Source organism: Rosa chinensis, chromosome 4 (genome assembly GCF_002994745.2).
Source record: "Rosa chinensis cultivar Old Blush chromosome 4, RchiOBHm-V2, whole genome shotgun sequence".
Classification (NCBI taxonomy): Eukaryota; Viridiplantae; Streptophyta; class Magnoliopsida; order Rosales; family Rosaceae; genus Rosa; species Rosa chinensis.
This window is the reverse complement of record NC_037091.1, coordinates 66,705,227-66,722,520: the sequence shown is the minus strand read 5'-3', so window position 1 is coordinate 66,722,520 and position 17,294 is coordinate 66,705,227. Positions and strand designations below refer to the sequence as shown.

The window sequence follows — 17,294 nt, the reverse complement described above, 5'->3', positions numbered from 1 at the left end:
TGTACAAACTTCATGGGCCAGCTCTTGAGGTCAATGTGCAGCCATTTAGCTCATGGTCTATGTATATTTTTTATTTTAGTTTTTAAATCTAATAAAAAAGAAGTGAATAATGTCTAATAAGTCCAGTACTATTTAATCTAGTAGTATAGTCTCTCATTCGTAAGTGGGAGATTGTGAGTTCGACTCCCAAAAAACTAGTTGTAGTATTTGAATTGTTTATCTAATAAAAAATAATAATAATAAAAATAAAAAATAAAAAACTAAAGAGATGAGCTTAGTCACTTCAGCTAGAAATGAGAGAGAAGAAAGAATGCAAATCTTATCACAAACTCCATTATAGTGATTTAAGACATTTCAGGAGAGTGGTTGCAATGCTAGATTCACTCGTTATATCTCATAGTTGAAATCAATAGTGTAGAGTGCATGCTTTATTGGTGATTCATAAGAAAATGGGTTGATACATAGGGTTGAATTAACTTAACCGATACAGTGAGTTCATGATGCTATTTGTATTCGTCCTCTACAATGTCCACCGCGAGATTAATTTGGAAACATACCAGGAATGTGCAAGACCAAGCAATTTTTATTGGAAGCATTCATCTGATGAATTTCTCCGAAACTTTTATAGTAAATTGAATATGCAAAATGTTGATCAATTATTACCAATATTCTAAAAATCGGCCTAGGCTCTAGGCGCCAGTGTACCGTTCCGATTTTGGCCTGGGCGAAGTCCTTAGGCGTTGAGTCTCCAGGCGGCCGCCTAGGCGGACTAGGCGGGGTAGGCGGACTAGGTGCTGGGCGTTGAGAAGTCGCATCTCTCCTCTCTCTCTCTCGTTTCTGACGTTGATGCTTAATAACTTGAAGATTTCTCTCTCATCTCGTCGTGCACTTGATGATTTGGTAGTTTTCTTTAACTTTCTCTATGGGGGAGATGAAAGGAGATTCGATGACCCCTCATAAAGGAGGGAGGAAAAGGGCCATATATTCTGAATACATTGAGAGAGGGAGAGAGAGAGAGAGAGAGAGAGAGAGAGAGAGAGAGAGAGAGAGAGAGAGAGAGATTTGCAGAAAACTGGAGGTGATAGAAAATGAAAACATGATTAAACGTGAAAGGTGACGTCAATTGCTTGGTATTAAGTGGTTTGGTCAAAGTTGACCACTACAACTTAAATTAATAGTTTTTCTGATAAAGTTTAGGATAAAATGTCTATTTATATAATCTAATTAGTATTTTAAACTATTTAATGGGTGGGTTTAGTGTTTTGAATATAATTATGTAATAAAAAATTATCAACAATACGAGAGTTATTCTATTTATATGTATTTGTTATTAAAATATTAAAATAAAAAAATAAAAACCGCCTAGTCTCCGCCTAGGCGCTAGTCCTCGGATCACCGCCAGACTAACGCTTAGCGTTTTTTAGAACATTGATTATTACAAAGTCTAAGTATCTATTACCGGTAATTATTGGACCATAGCGGAAATTTAGTCTGCACATACATCACAACATCGGATTTGGGAGGATTCCGAGGAAGATTAGAATCGAGGACTCAGGGAGTAACTCCCAAGAGCGGAATTTCTATTGGAAATTTTGTGATTTAAAATTAAAATTTATTTGATTTGTTTCTATATTTATTATGTGGGTTCTTTTTAATATTATGTTTATTATCTAATTTATGTTTTAACAGTTTTCATATTAATATGTAATGATTATTTGACCGTTATATGGTTTATAAGGCTATTTATGGTGATCGGAAAGTGTGGCGTGTATAAGGGTGCATGGCTAGAGTTGGAAGACATGGTTGGAAGATAAGTGGTTGGATAACATATAAATGTGGGCAAACAGACATGTGTGAGATTATGGTGATCGGAAAGTGTGGCCTGTATAAGGGTGCATGGCTAGAGTTGGAAGACATGGTTAGAAGATAAGTGGTTGGATTACATATCAATGTGGGCAAACAGACGTGTGAGATTATTTGTGGGATCAGTTGTGAGTGATAATCCACCATAGTGTAACCACTCAAGCACATCACCCAATCCACCTAAAGTCCTCTTATATATATTATATAATATCAGATTTGCTCACCTAAGGGACAGTTTTAAGGGACTGTGAGGGACAAATGCATCTCAACCACATGTATTAAATATAAAAGCAGAAATTATAACAACTTAAAACTATGTATTTATTTTCAGCCGTCAGATTCACTTGTCTCTCACAGTCCCTTAAAAACTGTCATTTAGGTGAGCAAGTAATATATTTATTTTAAGTATATACCGTTTTGGGTGCGCGGATGATTAAAGTTTAATGGAGCTTCTTAGCTACATGATGGAGCTTGAAGAGTTGTTGTATCTTTAGAGAAGTTTGTCATTCAACGATGTACAACAGAGGACGAATCTTCTCTTAGGATAGTGTGCTTGCACGCCTCAACTCGATATGTTTTCCTATATAAAAATCTACATATTATTGTATGGGCTAAATACAAATTACTACTATGTGGTTTAGGTCCAAAATCAATTCAGTCCCTGAACTTCTAATTTCATCAAAAACACCCCTGCACTTTCAATTTTGATCTAATAGGTCCAATTTGTTAGTTTTCCGACAATTGAGTTATTTAACTTGTTAATGTGGCTCATATGTGGCCTATGTTTTATGACGTGGTGTCGAGGTGGTCTGCATAGTCAATTTATGAGTGAGTCCTACTATTAAAAATAAATAGTTTTTCAACAAATAATCCAACTATAACTTGAACTTATATCAGAATATTAATGAATTGGACCTATTAGATCAAAATTGAAAGTGCAGTGGTGTTTTTGATGAAATTAGAAGTCCAGGGACTGAATTGATTTTGGACCTAAACCACATGGTACTAACTAGTATTTAGCCCTTATTGTATTATCTTACTTTCTTTTGTTTTCTTATCTATATTATTATTGATATTTGTCAAGATATTATTATATTATTGTCAGTTTTAATTTTACAGGAATTTCATCCCATATTTTTTTGGGGAAATGATCATTTACCCAATTTTAGCTTAAAGATTGCCTACTTACCCAAACACCCTAAAAGATTGTCCACTTACCCAAACACACTAAGAGATTATTTCCCTAATACCCAATTAAGTATTTTTTTTATTTATTTTTGAGACAATTTTGCCCTATCCTTCTTTGTTACTTAGTGAGAGAAGTCATTGGAGACCTTGCCGGACTCTGGTGACCAGTGGCCGGCCGGGGACTCCGATGATGGGACACCGGCGACTGGTGACGGGAACCCCACTACCGGATACCGGAATCCCGAATTCGGTCGCTGGGCTAGTGACTGGATTCCGGCGTCTGAATTTATTGCCCCCTAATAATACCTAGTAACTATATTATTGCCCCCCAATAATCATATTATGGCCTCCCAATACTCTTTTTATTGCCTTCCAATACTCTTTTTATTGCCTCTCAATAATCATATTATTGGCCCCAAGAATCATATTATTGCTCTCAAGTGAATTGTATAAACTCCCAAAACCAAAATTAATACACTACAGACACAATTGATCAATTTATATGTTCAATTGTACACGTAATTTTTTTTGTTCATTCCTCATTCTTGGAGCTCACAGTATACCAGAAAAAAAAAAAAAAAAAAAAAGTGCTCTGGGCACCCACCGGAGTGTGAGGCCGGCTGGTTTTTTGGCCGGTGCTTCCTCGGCTGCTGTCTGGGGTCATGATCGGATTGGGTAGCGGAAGATGCGACCAGTTGGGTTAGAGGACTAGCCGGTGATTGGCTTATCTCAGGTATGGCTCCGAGCGGTGGAGAAACCAGAGTGATGGATGTGCAGAATTCAAGTTTTGGATTGACCCGGAGGCGAGATTCGCTTTGTTTCGGGTTTTCACTGAGGTGGTGGCTTCCTTGATCTGTTGCCTGTGCTCACTAGGTTCTTGCCTCCGAAAATGGATGTACTTGCAGATCGATCAGAGTCCTATTCGAAGCAACAAGGTGATTGAGGCGTCTGGTTCTACAGGATCCGATTCGGATCCTCTCGGTTCGAATCTGATCACTGCCGGATGTTGAACTTCTCTGAAAGTCACCAAATAACTGTGGCCTCACCGCTTCGTCATCATCGCCAACCCCACTGTGATATCGCCGGCGCCTACAGAAGTCGAAATCATAGTGGAATTTGAGAGAGAGTGAGAGAGAGTCTGAGACGAGTTGAGAGAAAGAGAGAGAGAAATCGGTTGGGGGGGGGGAGGAGAGAGAGAGAATAGATCTAAGAGGGGAGGGGGAGATATATATATATATATATATATAAGTGTAATTTATTAATTAAAATGAGGGCAATATTGTCAATAGATGTTAGATCGGATAAATGAGAGTATAAAACTCTTAGTGGAGTAAGTAGATAATTTTTAGGCTAAAATTAGGTAAGTGGTCACGACTAGCCGGTGATCGGCTTATCTCAGGTATGGCTCCGAGCGGTGGAGAAACCAGAGTGGTGAATGTGCAGAATTCGAGTTTTGGATTGACCCAGAGGCGAGATTCGCTTTGTTTCGGATTTTCACTGAGGCGGTGGCTTCCTTGATCTGTTGCATGTGCTCGCTAGGTTCTTGCCTCCGAAAATGGATGTACTTGCAGATCGATCAGAGTCCTATTCGAAGCAACAAGGTGATTGAGGCGTCTGGTTCTGCAGGATCCGATTCGGATCCTCTCGGTTCGAATCTGATCACTGCCGGATGTTGAACTTCTCTGAAAGTCACCAAACAACTGTGGCCTCACCGCTTCGTCATCATCGCCAACCCCACTGTGATGTCGCCCGCGCCTACAGAAGTCGAAATCATAGTGGAATTTGAGAGAGAGAGAGAGAGAGAGAGAGAGTCTAAGACGAGTTGAGAGAGGGAAAGCGAGAGAGAGTGAGACAGAGTCTGAGACGAGTTCAGAGAAAGAGAGAGAGAAATCGGTGGGGGGGGGGGGGGGGGGAGGAGGAGAGAGAGAATAGATCGAAGAGGGGAGGGGGGAGATATATATATATATATATAAGTGTAATTTATTAATTAAAATGAGGGCAATATTGTCAATAGATGTTAGATAGGATAAATGAGAGTTAGGCCTCATCAAAAGCCCGCGGATCAAGTGGGCCGATGGAGGCCCGCAGGGCTTTTGGCCCGGCCCGGCCCGTAAAAAAACCCGCAAAAGCCCGCCTTGGTGGGCCGATGGAGGCCCGCAAAAACCCGGCCCGGCCTGTAAAAGCCCACTAGGCCCGGCCCGTAAAAGCCCGCAAAATATTATATATATATATATGTGTGTGTGTGTGTGTGTGTGTGTGTGTGTGTGTGTGTGTTATATATATATAGATATATCTATATGTGTGTGTGTGTTTATAAATATATATATATATATATAGACACATATAGATATATATTTGTGTGTGTGTTTATATAGATATATATATATATATATATGACTATATATATATATATCAATATATCATATATGTGTGTGTGTGTTTATATATATATATATATATAGAGAGAGAGAGAGAGAGAGATATATATATATATAGAGAGATATATATATATATATATGTGCGTGTGTGTTTATATATATATATATATATATATATTAATATATATGTGTGTGTGTATAGATAGAGAGAGAGATATATATATATATATATTGTGTGTGTGTGTGTGTGTGTGTGTGGAAGTTCTTATACTATTATACTTCTATATAAAATATGTGCATATATATATTCTACATATCGGTTGACCAATCCGATCGGATTCAAAAATATGGTGAAATTGGCTAAATTTTTACCACACTCATAATTTATTGTAATAAACTCATCCAACGGTCGGTTTTTCCATTTTCTTTGAATTGATAGGGGTTGCTCTTTGGAGTGTATGATATATAAATATAGGTTTATAAGAGTAACTACGTTTGACCTAATTGATCGAATTTGAAATGAGAACCAAATTGGCTGAATTTTCTACAACCACCATAAAACATTACAATCTCTCCATCGAGCGGTTGGTTTCTCCGAATTCATTTTCTACTTCATGGTTGCTTTAGAATGAACCTAAACAATTTAAATGCAATGTATAAGTCATACAACTATAGGAATAAAATTGGTATAGACCAATGTTTTTGTAATTAAAATTAATTTTTTTTATCTTATATCCACGCACATCCATTGATGGAATATATACAAATGTGATGTGAAAAAATAAGCACGTTTCGCAGTTGTCACGGCATCGGTCAACCAATAAAACATATAAGTGATTACGGTTGACCAATCCGATCGGATTCGAAAATATGGTGAAATTGGCTAAATTTTTTACCACACTCATAATTTATTGTAATAAACTCATCCAACGGTCGGTTTTTCCATTTTCTTTGAATTGATAGGGGTTGCTCTTTAGAGTGTATGATATATAAATATAGATTTATATGAGTAACTACGTTTGATCTAGTTGATCGAATTCGAAACGATAACCAAATTGGCTGAATTTTCTACAATCACCATAAAACATTACAATCTCTCCATCGAGCGGTTGGTTTCTCCGAATTCATTTTCTACTTCATGGTTGCTTTAGAATGAGCCTAAACAATTTAAATGCAATGTATAAGTCATACAACTTTAGGAATAAAATTGGTATAGACCAATGTATTTGTAATTAAAATTAATTTTTTTTATCTTATGTCCACTCACATCCATTGATGGAATATATACAAACGTGATGTGAAAAAATAAGCACGTTTCGCGGTTGTCACGGCATCGGTCAACCAATAAAACATATAAGTGACTATGGTTGACCAATCCGATCGGATTCGAAAATATGGTGAAATTGGCTAAATTTTTTACCACACTCATAATTTATTGTAATAAACTTATCCAACGGTCGGTTTTTCCATTTTTTTTGAATTGATAGGGGTTGCTCTTTGGAGTGTATGATATATAAATATAGGTTTATAAGAGTAACTACGTTTGACCTAGTTGATTGAATTCGAAACGTGAACTAAATTGGCTGGATTTTCTACAACCACCATGAAACATTACAATCTCTCCATCAAGCGGTTGGTTTCTCCGAATTCATTTTCCACTTCATGGTTGCTTTAGAATGAATTTAAACAATTTAAATGCAATGTATAAGTCATATAACTTTAGGAATAAAATTAGTATAGTCCAATGTGTTTGTAATTAAAATTTTTTTTTTTTTATCTTATGTCCACGCAGATCCATCGATGGAATATATACAAACGTGATGTGAAAAAATAAGCACGTTTCGCGGTTGCCACGCCATCGGTCAACCAATAAAACATATAAGTGACTACGGTTGACCAATCCGATCGGATTTAAAAATATGGTGAAATTGGCTAAATTTTTTACCACACTCATAATTTATTGTAATAAACTCATCCAACGGTCGGTTTCTCATTTTCTTTGAATTGCTATATGTAGCTCTTTGGAGTGTGTGATGTATAAATATAGATTTATAAAAAAATTAGTGTCTTTAAAAATTTATTTATCAACAAATTAGTATCTATATATAAATATAGATTTTTTTTGGTACAATATAGTTATATAGATTGTTATCTTTGGTTGTATTTGATCATTATCCATTGAATTTCCAAAGCTTGATTAAAAAAAAAAAAACTTGTGTCTTTAAATATTTATTTATAAATAAAGCCCGCAAGGCCCCCCCAAAAAAGCCTGCAAGGCTAAGCCCGGCCCGGCCCGAAAAAGCCCGCAAGGCCCGCTTTATATGGACGGGCTTGGATCCTTTGATTTTTAATAAAGCCCGGCCCGGCCCGGCCTGCAATTATTTAAAAATATAGCAAGGCCCAAGCCCGGCCCGGCCCGGCCCGTTGACGACCCCTAATGAGAGTATAAAACTCTTCGTGGAGTAAGTGGATAATCCTAAATTAGGTAAGTGGTCACGAGGCGGTGGCTTCCTTGATCTATTGCATGTGCTCGCTAGGTTCTTGCCTCCGAAAATGGATGTACTTGCAGATCGATCAGAGTCCTATTCAAAGCAACAAGGTGATTGAGGCGTCTGGTTCTGCAGGATCCGATTCGGATCCTCTCGGTTCAAATCTGATCACTGCCGGATGTTGAACTTCTCCGAAAGTCACCAAACAACTGTGGCCTCACCGCTTCGTCATCATCGCCAACCCCACAGTGATGTCGCCCGCGCCTACAGAAGTCGAAATCATAGTGGAATTTGAGAGAGAGAGAGAGAGAGAGAGTCTGAGACGAGTTGAGAGAGGGAGAGCGAGAGAGAGTGAGACAGAGTCTGAGACGAGTTCAGAGAAAGAGAGAGAGAAATCGGTGATAGATCGAAGAGGGGAGGGAGGAGATATATATATATATATATATATATATATATAAGTGTAATTTATTAATTAAAATGAGGGCAATATTGTCAATAGATGTTAGATAGGATAAATGAGAGTATAAAACTTTTCGTGCAATAAGTGGATAATCCTAAAATGAGGTAAGTGGTCACGGCCCCCCCCCCCCCCCCCCCCCGGTCCCTTGCCAAAATCAAAGGTTGGTAAAGATCCTAACAGAAACATGAAAGAATGTCGCTTTAGTGACCAAAATGGCACCAAACATACAACATTAGTGTAGGAATTAGTTTCAACTTCGAGGAAACCGCCGGCAACCACATCAAACCAATTCGAATCTTCATTCAAACAGTCGAACACCATCTCCAACGACTCAACATTGAACATGTAGTAGACACGTAGATATGATCAAAGCCCGAGTTAATGGACGGTGAAGCGGACTGATTCACATGAGCACCAGAACCAAAATCAACACTGACGAGTGACAAGATCGTCAGATTTCGGTAATATGAACAGATGAACGACCGATGTCAACTCCTAGTTTAAGGTTTATTCAATTTATGTTTTATTTCAAACCATAGTTCTTTGTGAGAATAATAATGTCACTATTTTTTTTATCAGAATAATATTGTCACTATTGACGATGATTACAATGCAAATTATTAGAAGCAACAATGACTAAAATATAAATAACCATGTCAACATGATCATAATTAACCCTAAGTTACTTTCCTTTATTACATACTTGCGGACAAACCTTAAACTAACAGTTAACCAGACAAATGAAGGATTGCATAATCGTTTAAATGAGACAGACACGCAGAGACTGAAAAAAAGAGCCATCAGTTACTTGTACTTGATCATAGAGCTTTAATTTCTTCCCAACTGCATTTGATTAATATACTCTCCTCTACTTGGTGAGAATGGTGGTCTCGGCAATCATGGAAGTCACAACATAGGGATCCATGTTGGACGCTGGCCTTCTGTCCTCAAAATACCCTGCAATTTGTAAGCACAAATTAGACAGAGGCCATGCTCAGAATTCATACCATAGATCAGAACTAGATACTGACATTCACGTCGATATACAAACACAATCTTACCTTTGCCTTGTTTTTCGGTATCACGACCAACACGGACGGAGGCACCCCTATTCGCCACTCCCTGTTAATACAAATTGTGAGATATTAGTAACTAAACAAGATCTTCCACGTACGCATCATTAGCTAAGATTGTTAATATACCCAAGAGAAAGTGTTGATGTCAGCGGTCTCATGGTGACCAGTCAGTCTCCTCTCGTTGCCTTCTCCATAAGCAGCAATGTGCTCCTTGTGACGCAAGCTCAGTTTTTCAATGGCCTTCTTGATTACTTCAATCCCACCATCATTTCTCATCGACTTGGTACTGAAAATTACAAGTTTAAAAAGTCAACGATCAACAATCTATAAGCGCAAAATTGCATTCAAAATTGACATGAAAATTAAGTAAGGAACTACCTGTAGTTACAGTGAGCACCGGCACCGTTCCAGTCACCCTATTAAAAAGAGAAAAAAAACATGTAAAGAACGTATGAGTAGAACAACAGAAGAAACCTGCAATATTGCTTGTGGTATGTGAACAAACCTTGATTGGTTTAGGGTCCAAAGAAAGAACAACTCCTGCAATTTCTGTGATTCTCTGTTCGATAAACAGACAAACATGATCAACATAATGATTAATTTACACAAACCAAACACAGTGTGGATCTAAACGTAAGGATTTCTGTGATACCTCAAGGATGTATCGAGCAGCCCATATTTGATCACCAGCAGCAATACCTTCAGTAGGACCAACTTGAAATTCCCACTGTTCCAAATACACCAACATCACGTGTAATTACTCCGCAATTAGATCAAAGAACATCACAATATAGGAAAACTTATAGAGTAAATCCACAGTACTCCATTGAATATAAATGAATGTAAAAGTGAGAGTGAGTATATATGCAGGATGGATATACCTGGCCTGGCATAACCTCGGCATTGATGCCACTGATATTGATTCCAGCATAGAGGCAGGCCTTGTAGTGAGCATCAACTATATCACGCCCGAAGGCCTTGTCTGCTCCTGCACCACAGTAGTAGGGCCCCTACAAGAACACCAATTATATCATACATAACAGTTACTTGAACCGAGCCATAGTTGGTTCAATAGAAGCATGACTGGCTTCCCAATTCAAACTCCTCCAAGATAAATTCAAAAACCAATCCATTCATACTGTAGCAGCGGAGCTTATACCTGTGGACCAGGGAAGCCACCAATAGGCCACCCAAGCGGCCAATTTGTATCCTTCTGAAGAAGAGTATACTCCTGCTCAATTCCATACCTAACACAACAAAAATGGCATTCTACAAAGTAAATAAGTGGGCCTCAATTCTATTATTAATGTGGGTTCCTGATCCAGCTCATGCTTTCATTGCCAAAAACTACTAGTCAGATTGGTCGGTCCAAACCCCGGGAATTATTAGGTAGTCCTGGACTATCACGTGGCCCTGTCATGTGGTGGTCTAAGCCAATAACATCACTTGAATTTTGTGAGGATCATGCAAAGGGGGTGAAAATATAAAAGAAAAATTAAATTAAAATACCATAAAAAACAAACACAAATTGTATGCCCCAATAACATCAATCCGGGTCACCATGTGTACTATGATCTGGGACTACCTAATAATTCCTCGTCCAATCCAAAGTGTCTATAAGGATCGATCAACCAAATTATAATTAGTCCATATAATTAAGGTGGGCCTGGAGCAATATCATCTAACATCAAAGGCCGAGAATAATCAGACAACTTAGATTATTGACAAAGACAATGCTTTGTAAACATCAATATATAACAAAGCATGATCACCACCTAACCCCAACATTTGATTGAGATAACTATATCAAGAGTTGGAAAGAACAAGTCAAGAAAATGGGCCGTACAACATTTGATTATCGTTCAAGATAAGTAATATTAGAACAAATTTTTAAGGTTATCTGAATTCAGGCCAATCAAATTGTAGAAAACTACGCATGACCACCACCTAACCCACAAACTATGGTATATTGTCATATCTATGTAATTAAGGAAATCACTAAAGATCACCCGGCATGAATAAAATCATAGCGGTCGGAAACATCATGTAACATGTTGCATATTATGATAATTTATTTTTATGTACTAATTAGATAATAATATAGTATAAAAGTAGTTAGGGTAAATGGAGGGTACCAAGGCTCTTCTTTGGCAACGTCGGGGTGGCTGAATATCTTGGCAGCAGCTGCCCTCTTGTTGGTAGGGATCGGCTCTCCGGCCGGCGTATACGCATCGCATATCACCTATTTTAATGTGAAAATACAACATTTCAGCTTTACTGTTCCGATATGCTACTAACTGGAGAAAATTAACAATTAACACCACATGGTGGTTACCAAGATATTGCTCCCTCTTCTGAATGGGTCCTTGAAAATAGCCTGGGGACTGATCCCGTAGTAAAAAGTCAAAATCGGTTAAAACGAACAGATCAAAGATCATGAAATTCGCTCATAAAAAAAAAGGATCATGAAATTCATAACATGGAATCATGGATGATCCAGTAAAATACACATACTATAAGATCACTTCACTATCGTCCCCTGGAGCTTGGTTTGTGCTCGAACCGTCGTAGTTCCACTTTGGTAGCTTTGCTGGGTCTTCAACCGGCCCAGGCAGGGTCTGAAAATCACAACAACAACGAGAATGAGGACACTAATAATTCGTATTCGTTGCGTGATAGATCCATGATGCACTAAAAGCGAGAGCCTACCCTGGCTTTGCTTCTCAAGTCCGTACCAGATCCACCTATCCTGCATACAGAAGAATAAGAGAGATCGAGTAAGATCAACAAGTACTTGTATTAATAAATCAGTAGGCTAGGCGATGATGGAGCTACGACTTACCATATGTATTCTGCGATGATCTTCTGGGTGGATTCCGAGAGGTTGAGGTTGATGATATCAGAGAGGAGAGACATGGCTGGCTACCTTAATTTGTGTTCGTGTTCTTCTCGGGCACTCACCGAGTGTGAATCTGAGAAAAGCAGAGGAGATAGGAGAGAAAAGTGGGGAGTTTGGTTTTTGTTGGGTGTTTACGTGTAGGTGGAAAAGTCTACTGGCTAATTATAATTAGGAATTTCCAATTTAAAAGGAAGCGTATGAGACTTCCGAGGGATATGCATTGTAAGCGGAATCCCCGATATACTTTGGAATCTTTTATTTATGGCTGGCCATCCTTTATTTTCTACATGAATCTCAACAAGGTTATTTGATCCTACAGCTCATATCTGTATTTATCGAGGTCGTACTTCCTCGGTGTAAAATTAATTCTAAATTTAAATAACAAATTTACAGTATATAACTCTCTCCCAATAAAAGGTAAAAAAAAAAAAAATTTCAAATTCTAATTATTCCTTTCTTTAATTATCCGTATCGTATAACAAAACTTCTCCTTGTAGATTAACTAATGTTCGTTAGCTACCAACAAATTATAATGTTGTGATAAAATAGAGGGGTAATACTCGGTAACTATATCTTATTTGAAAATTGAAAATTGAAAATTCCTACCCGTTTCAGAATTTTGGAGACTTTGAAACCGAAAACTTTGACGCCGCTAAACACCGCTAACGCAGGTAGCAAAACATCAGTCAAATTCTTCTATATTTAAGTTGACAAAAAACAAAGTCCTTCTAGATTAGGTTCAGAATATATAAAAAACCTAGACTTCGACCCAGGCCCAACCCATATCACGTACGCGCCACACCGCCGCATTTTAGTCGGTAAATTTTGAAAAGTGTAGGTCCCGACCCACAGTTCAAGATTTGGAAAATGACGTCGTTTCGGCTGCTGTCTCGGGCAACGCGTAGGCTTATGAAGCCTTCACACTGTCGCTCCCATCTCTCTGCTTATCAGCCAACCACCACCAAACCGAACCCTAAAGAAATCCCTTTGATCCCATTTAATCCCAGGCACCGTTGGATTCCCAGTTATCTTGATTCTGATCTCAGGCTCGTAGCGCACATATCGACCTCGTCTTCATCGAACAAGGACGACAATCGGGTCAGCGATGACCCGAAAGCCCAAGCTTCTTGGATCGACGCTTATTTGCCCAGGCAGGCCCGCCCTTATGCTAAGCTGGCTCGCCTCGACAAGCCCATTGGCACCTGGTTGCTTGCTTGGCCTTGTATGTGGTAAGTAATGCTTCAATTTTGCATTTGTTTTTGCTGTCATTTGGCTCAGTTGAACTAAAAAGGAAGCAAATTTTCAGTTTTACTGCATTGTTTGGTTGGAGCAATAGCAAATTTGGGTTAGTTGAACTAAATAGTAAGGCAATTTCAACTTTTACTGCATTGTTTTGCTATCATTTGGCTTAGTTGAACTAAAGGAGGCAACTTTTTCTTTTTTACTGCATTCTTTGGTTGGAGTTATAGCAATTTTGGGTTACTTCAACTACAAAGTAAGGAATTTTAATTTTTACTGCATTTTTTGTTGAAAACTTGAAGTGACAATTTGGCTTGGTTGAACTAAAAAGTAAGGCGTTTTTTTATTTTTTTAATTAGTGCCTTGTTTGGTTCAAGTGATAGCAATTTGGCTTAGTTGAACTAAAAAGTAAGGCATTTTTAAAAAAAATTAATGGTATGAGATACATGCTTGTTGGTTTGTGCAGGTCAATAACACTGGCAGCAAGCCCAGGACACCTTCCTGATATTAAGATGTTGACACTATTTGGATGTGGGGCTTTGCTTTTAAGGGGGGCCGGATGTACCGTAAATGATCTCCTTGATCGGGATATTGACACCATGGTAATACTCATTGGCCATGCACTTCTTTTGAGTACATTGTCAATTTTCTATGTAGACATGGTGGTCTGCATATGAATATATTAGAGTTTTGAGTGGCATTGGGATCACTTGTTAGTTGCTAGGCTGTTTTTTCAATTTGAAATGCTTAATGCCTGGGGAATGCTAAATTAAATGACTGATATGGAAATTGAAGAGGAGAAAAATTGCAGGGTTTAAAAGTTCAAAACCTTTTGTTTCTCTAGACATGAACTAGTTCCTAACTTTCTCTGATCAAGGAGCTGTAATTCAGGTGGAACGTACAAAGTTGCGGCCAGTTGCGAGTTGTCTTTTAACACCTTTTAAAGGGTTGTGTTTTCTCGGATTTCAATTGCTTTTGGGTCTTGGAATTCTCCTCCAACTGAATAATTATAGGTTAGTACCATTTTCAGCTGCCATTGTTGGGTTCTCTTACTCTTAGCAGCATTTATTACTTATATTGAGAATGAAAACTCTGAAATTATGTTGTGATTAAATTTCCTCAAAAACCATGCCTGGGGCTGGGGCTCTTGATTTTTCTTTTACTTATTTTTCAAATTCCTCACTTTTAGTCTTTAAATCTGGATAAGTCACCCATAACTCCGAACATATGAAGAGTGGGATATTGTGTTGATATTGACAGCCGTGTTTTGGGGGCTTCGTCTTTGTTGCTAGTTTTCTCCTATCCTCTCATGAAAAGGTTGACATTCTGGGTAAGTAAGCCTTTGGTTTTTTTACTTTAACCTGAAGTAAACCTTGGACTGCAGTTTCATGACAATTGACCAAGTGATTGATAAATGGTATGATACTTTCTGCAGCCTCAAGCATACCTTGGTTTGACCTTTAACTGGGGAGCTTTGTTAGGATGGGCTGCAATCAAAGGAAGCATTGATCCAGCTATAGTACTCCCATTGTACATTTCTGGCGTATTTTGGACACTTGTGTATGATACGATATATGCACATCAGGTACCACAAATATGTAATGAATTTATGCACTATTGTTTTCTTCCCCCTCTTCTTGATACTGCATCTTCTAAAAAACAAAAAAACAAAAAAAAAAACAAAACGTCTTTAGCCTGGTCAAGGTACCAGAATATGGAGATACCTATGAAGATAAATAGGATCTTTCTTGTACTTAGATATGGAATGTGTAGGAGTAACACAACTATTTCTATGCAGTATAATAAACGATGTTTATTTCCATGCTTGCAGGATAAAGAAGATGATCTGAAGGTTGGTGTCAAATCTACCGCTTTGAGGTTTGGTGATTCAACAAAGGAGTGGATTACTGGGTTTGGAATCCTGTGCATCAGTAGTCTTGCGCTCAGTGGATATAATGCCGAAATTGGTTTTCCCATTCTTTCTTTCTTTTCATTTCTATTTTCTCTTATATATAGTATATAGATATATTTTTAATTACTGTTATTGGAACCTCAGCCTAATTTTTCCTTTTCTTTCTGCTCCCACACTCAAACTGTCAACCATGGAACAGGCTGGCCATATTATGCACTTTTGGCAGTTGCATCTGGACAATTAGCTTGGCAGATATGGACAGTTGACCTTTCATCCAGGCTTGACTGCAATGGAAAGTATGTATCAGTGTAACTGAATATCTATTTCATTTGCTAATTTGAAAAGTTGAGAGGTGTGCAGTTTTCTTGTTATGGTTTCCGATGGTGTTCTTCTGTCTTTGAAAAAGAAAATATTATTGTGGAGAATTATTTACTCATTTAGTTTAGAACACTATAAGCTTGCCTTAGCATTCTCTCTTGTCTTGGTTATAGGTTTGTGTCGAACAAGTGGTTTGGTGCTATTATTTGCAGTGCAATATTATTGGGAAGACTGTCATCATAGGGGTAAAGGTTACTTTTTAGAATATTTACTCGAGTCCTCTATACTCCCTACTATGCCCTCTTTTCGTAACTACTGTTCATCATCTATTGCTTGGAATGTGACAGCATTATTGATATGGCTAAAGTTCAGATGATTTATGGGGTACTGCTTGTTGAATTTGCAAAGAAGATCCCAGATTGCGTACGCAAACGGAGGTTGCAAAACCATTGCCATGCACCATTCAAATTGCAAGGATTTGTATGTCACATCTTTAGTCAAGAATTGAGATACACATACTTCAAACTGATCTTTAGTCAAGAACATACACATACTTCAAACTGATCTTTAGTCAAGAACTGCGATACACACACTTCAGACTAGAGTACTAGACCCTTTCCATGGGGGTGTTTGAAATTAAATGTATTGATATCATTTTTTAGGGGGCAATATTGTACTGTTTTCCATTGTTGTAATATCATTCTTTCAGTAGTTGAGGATATTGTTATAACTAATTTCAGTACTTTGGTCCTCCCATAAGCAATTCCTAACACGCCTTATATTTATTGACTAACACTAGGATAATGCTGTCTACCATAACTTTTCTAAAAAGAGAAGAAGAGGAAGAGGAAAACATTAACTGTAGAATTCTCCTTCGAGAAAGAAGCTCTGTTAGTCTGCTTTTCATTAATTAGTTGAAGAAAAATAAAATGATATTCAACGTCACAACAGGCTTGTGCAGATGATATGTAATAACTGTTGCTTGTTAGATATTTCTCGTCTCAACTAATAAGTTTTTTGTGGTCTCAACTGGTAAGTTAGTCAGTTAGTAACTACTCAAAAAACTAATTGTACAAACTGAGAATTAGCTAACGCGGCAACTGTAGGTTCCCATTCAATACTCGAGCGCGTTTAAATAGCTTGGCTAATTTTTACCCAATACACAATCCTCTCTCTCTCTCTCTCTCACATCATATCGATTGATACCAAGAACGAATCTACCAAGAAGAAGCAACAATGAGTATTACACCGGCGTCGTTCCTGTTCAATAAGAGCTTGACTTGCGTGGAGTTACCGCCCAACATTCATTCAAGTGGTATGTGGCCGAAACTAGATGCTACTGCTGCAGAATTTGAGTTTAAGACCACGAGTGCTACATTGCCAATGCTCCAAAAGAAAATGCTTATGACCTTCTTAGCCACCCAGCTCTTCCATCTCATTCTCGGTTCTTTTGGCGTCCCATTCTTCGTCTC

General features: G+C 38.0%; 2 protein-coding genes across 2 annotated transcripts; one reads left to right on the top strand and one right to left on the bottom strand.

The window, feature by feature from the left end:
* Positions 1-8,944: 8,944 nt before the first annotated feature.
* Positions 8,945-12,518, bottom strand: LOC112198386 (glutamine synthetase nodule isozyme). Its single transcript, XM_024339500.2, has 13 exons — positions 12,297-12,518; positions 12,164-12,203; positions 11,969-12,072; positions 11,790-11,838; positions 11,590-11,696; positions 10,614-10,701; positions 10,336-10,464; positions 10,107-10,181; positions 9,960-10,013; positions 9,833-9,870; positions 9,581-9,740; positions 9,440-9,500; positions 8,945-9,335 (listed from the first exon to the last, which is right to left on the bottom strand). Exons 1-13 carry the CDS (start codon positions 12,368-12,370, stop codon positions 9,247-9,249), a joined length of 1,068 nt encoding a protein of 355 aa, XP_024195268.1. The 5' UTR covers positions 12,371-12,518; the 3' UTR covers positions 8,945-9,246.
* A 668-nt stretch (positions 12,519-13,186) lies between these two features.
* Positions 13,187-16,561, top strand: LOC112197820 (4-hydroxybenzoate polyprenyltransferase, mitochondrial). The gene is made up of 9 exons (XM_024338703.2): positions 13,187-13,582; positions 14,059-14,194; positions 14,484-14,605; positions 14,853-14,922; positions 15,028-15,177; positions 15,424-15,559; positions 15,704-15,800; positions 15,996-16,067; positions 16,170-16,561. Exons 1-8 carry the CDS (start codon positions 13,221-13,223, stop codon positions 16,063-16,065), a joined length of 1,143 nt encoding a protein of 380 aa, XP_024194471.1. The 5' UTR covers positions 13,187-13,220; the 3' UTR covers positions 16,066-16,067; positions 16,170-16,561.
* Positions 16,562-17,294: the final 733 nt, after the last annotated feature.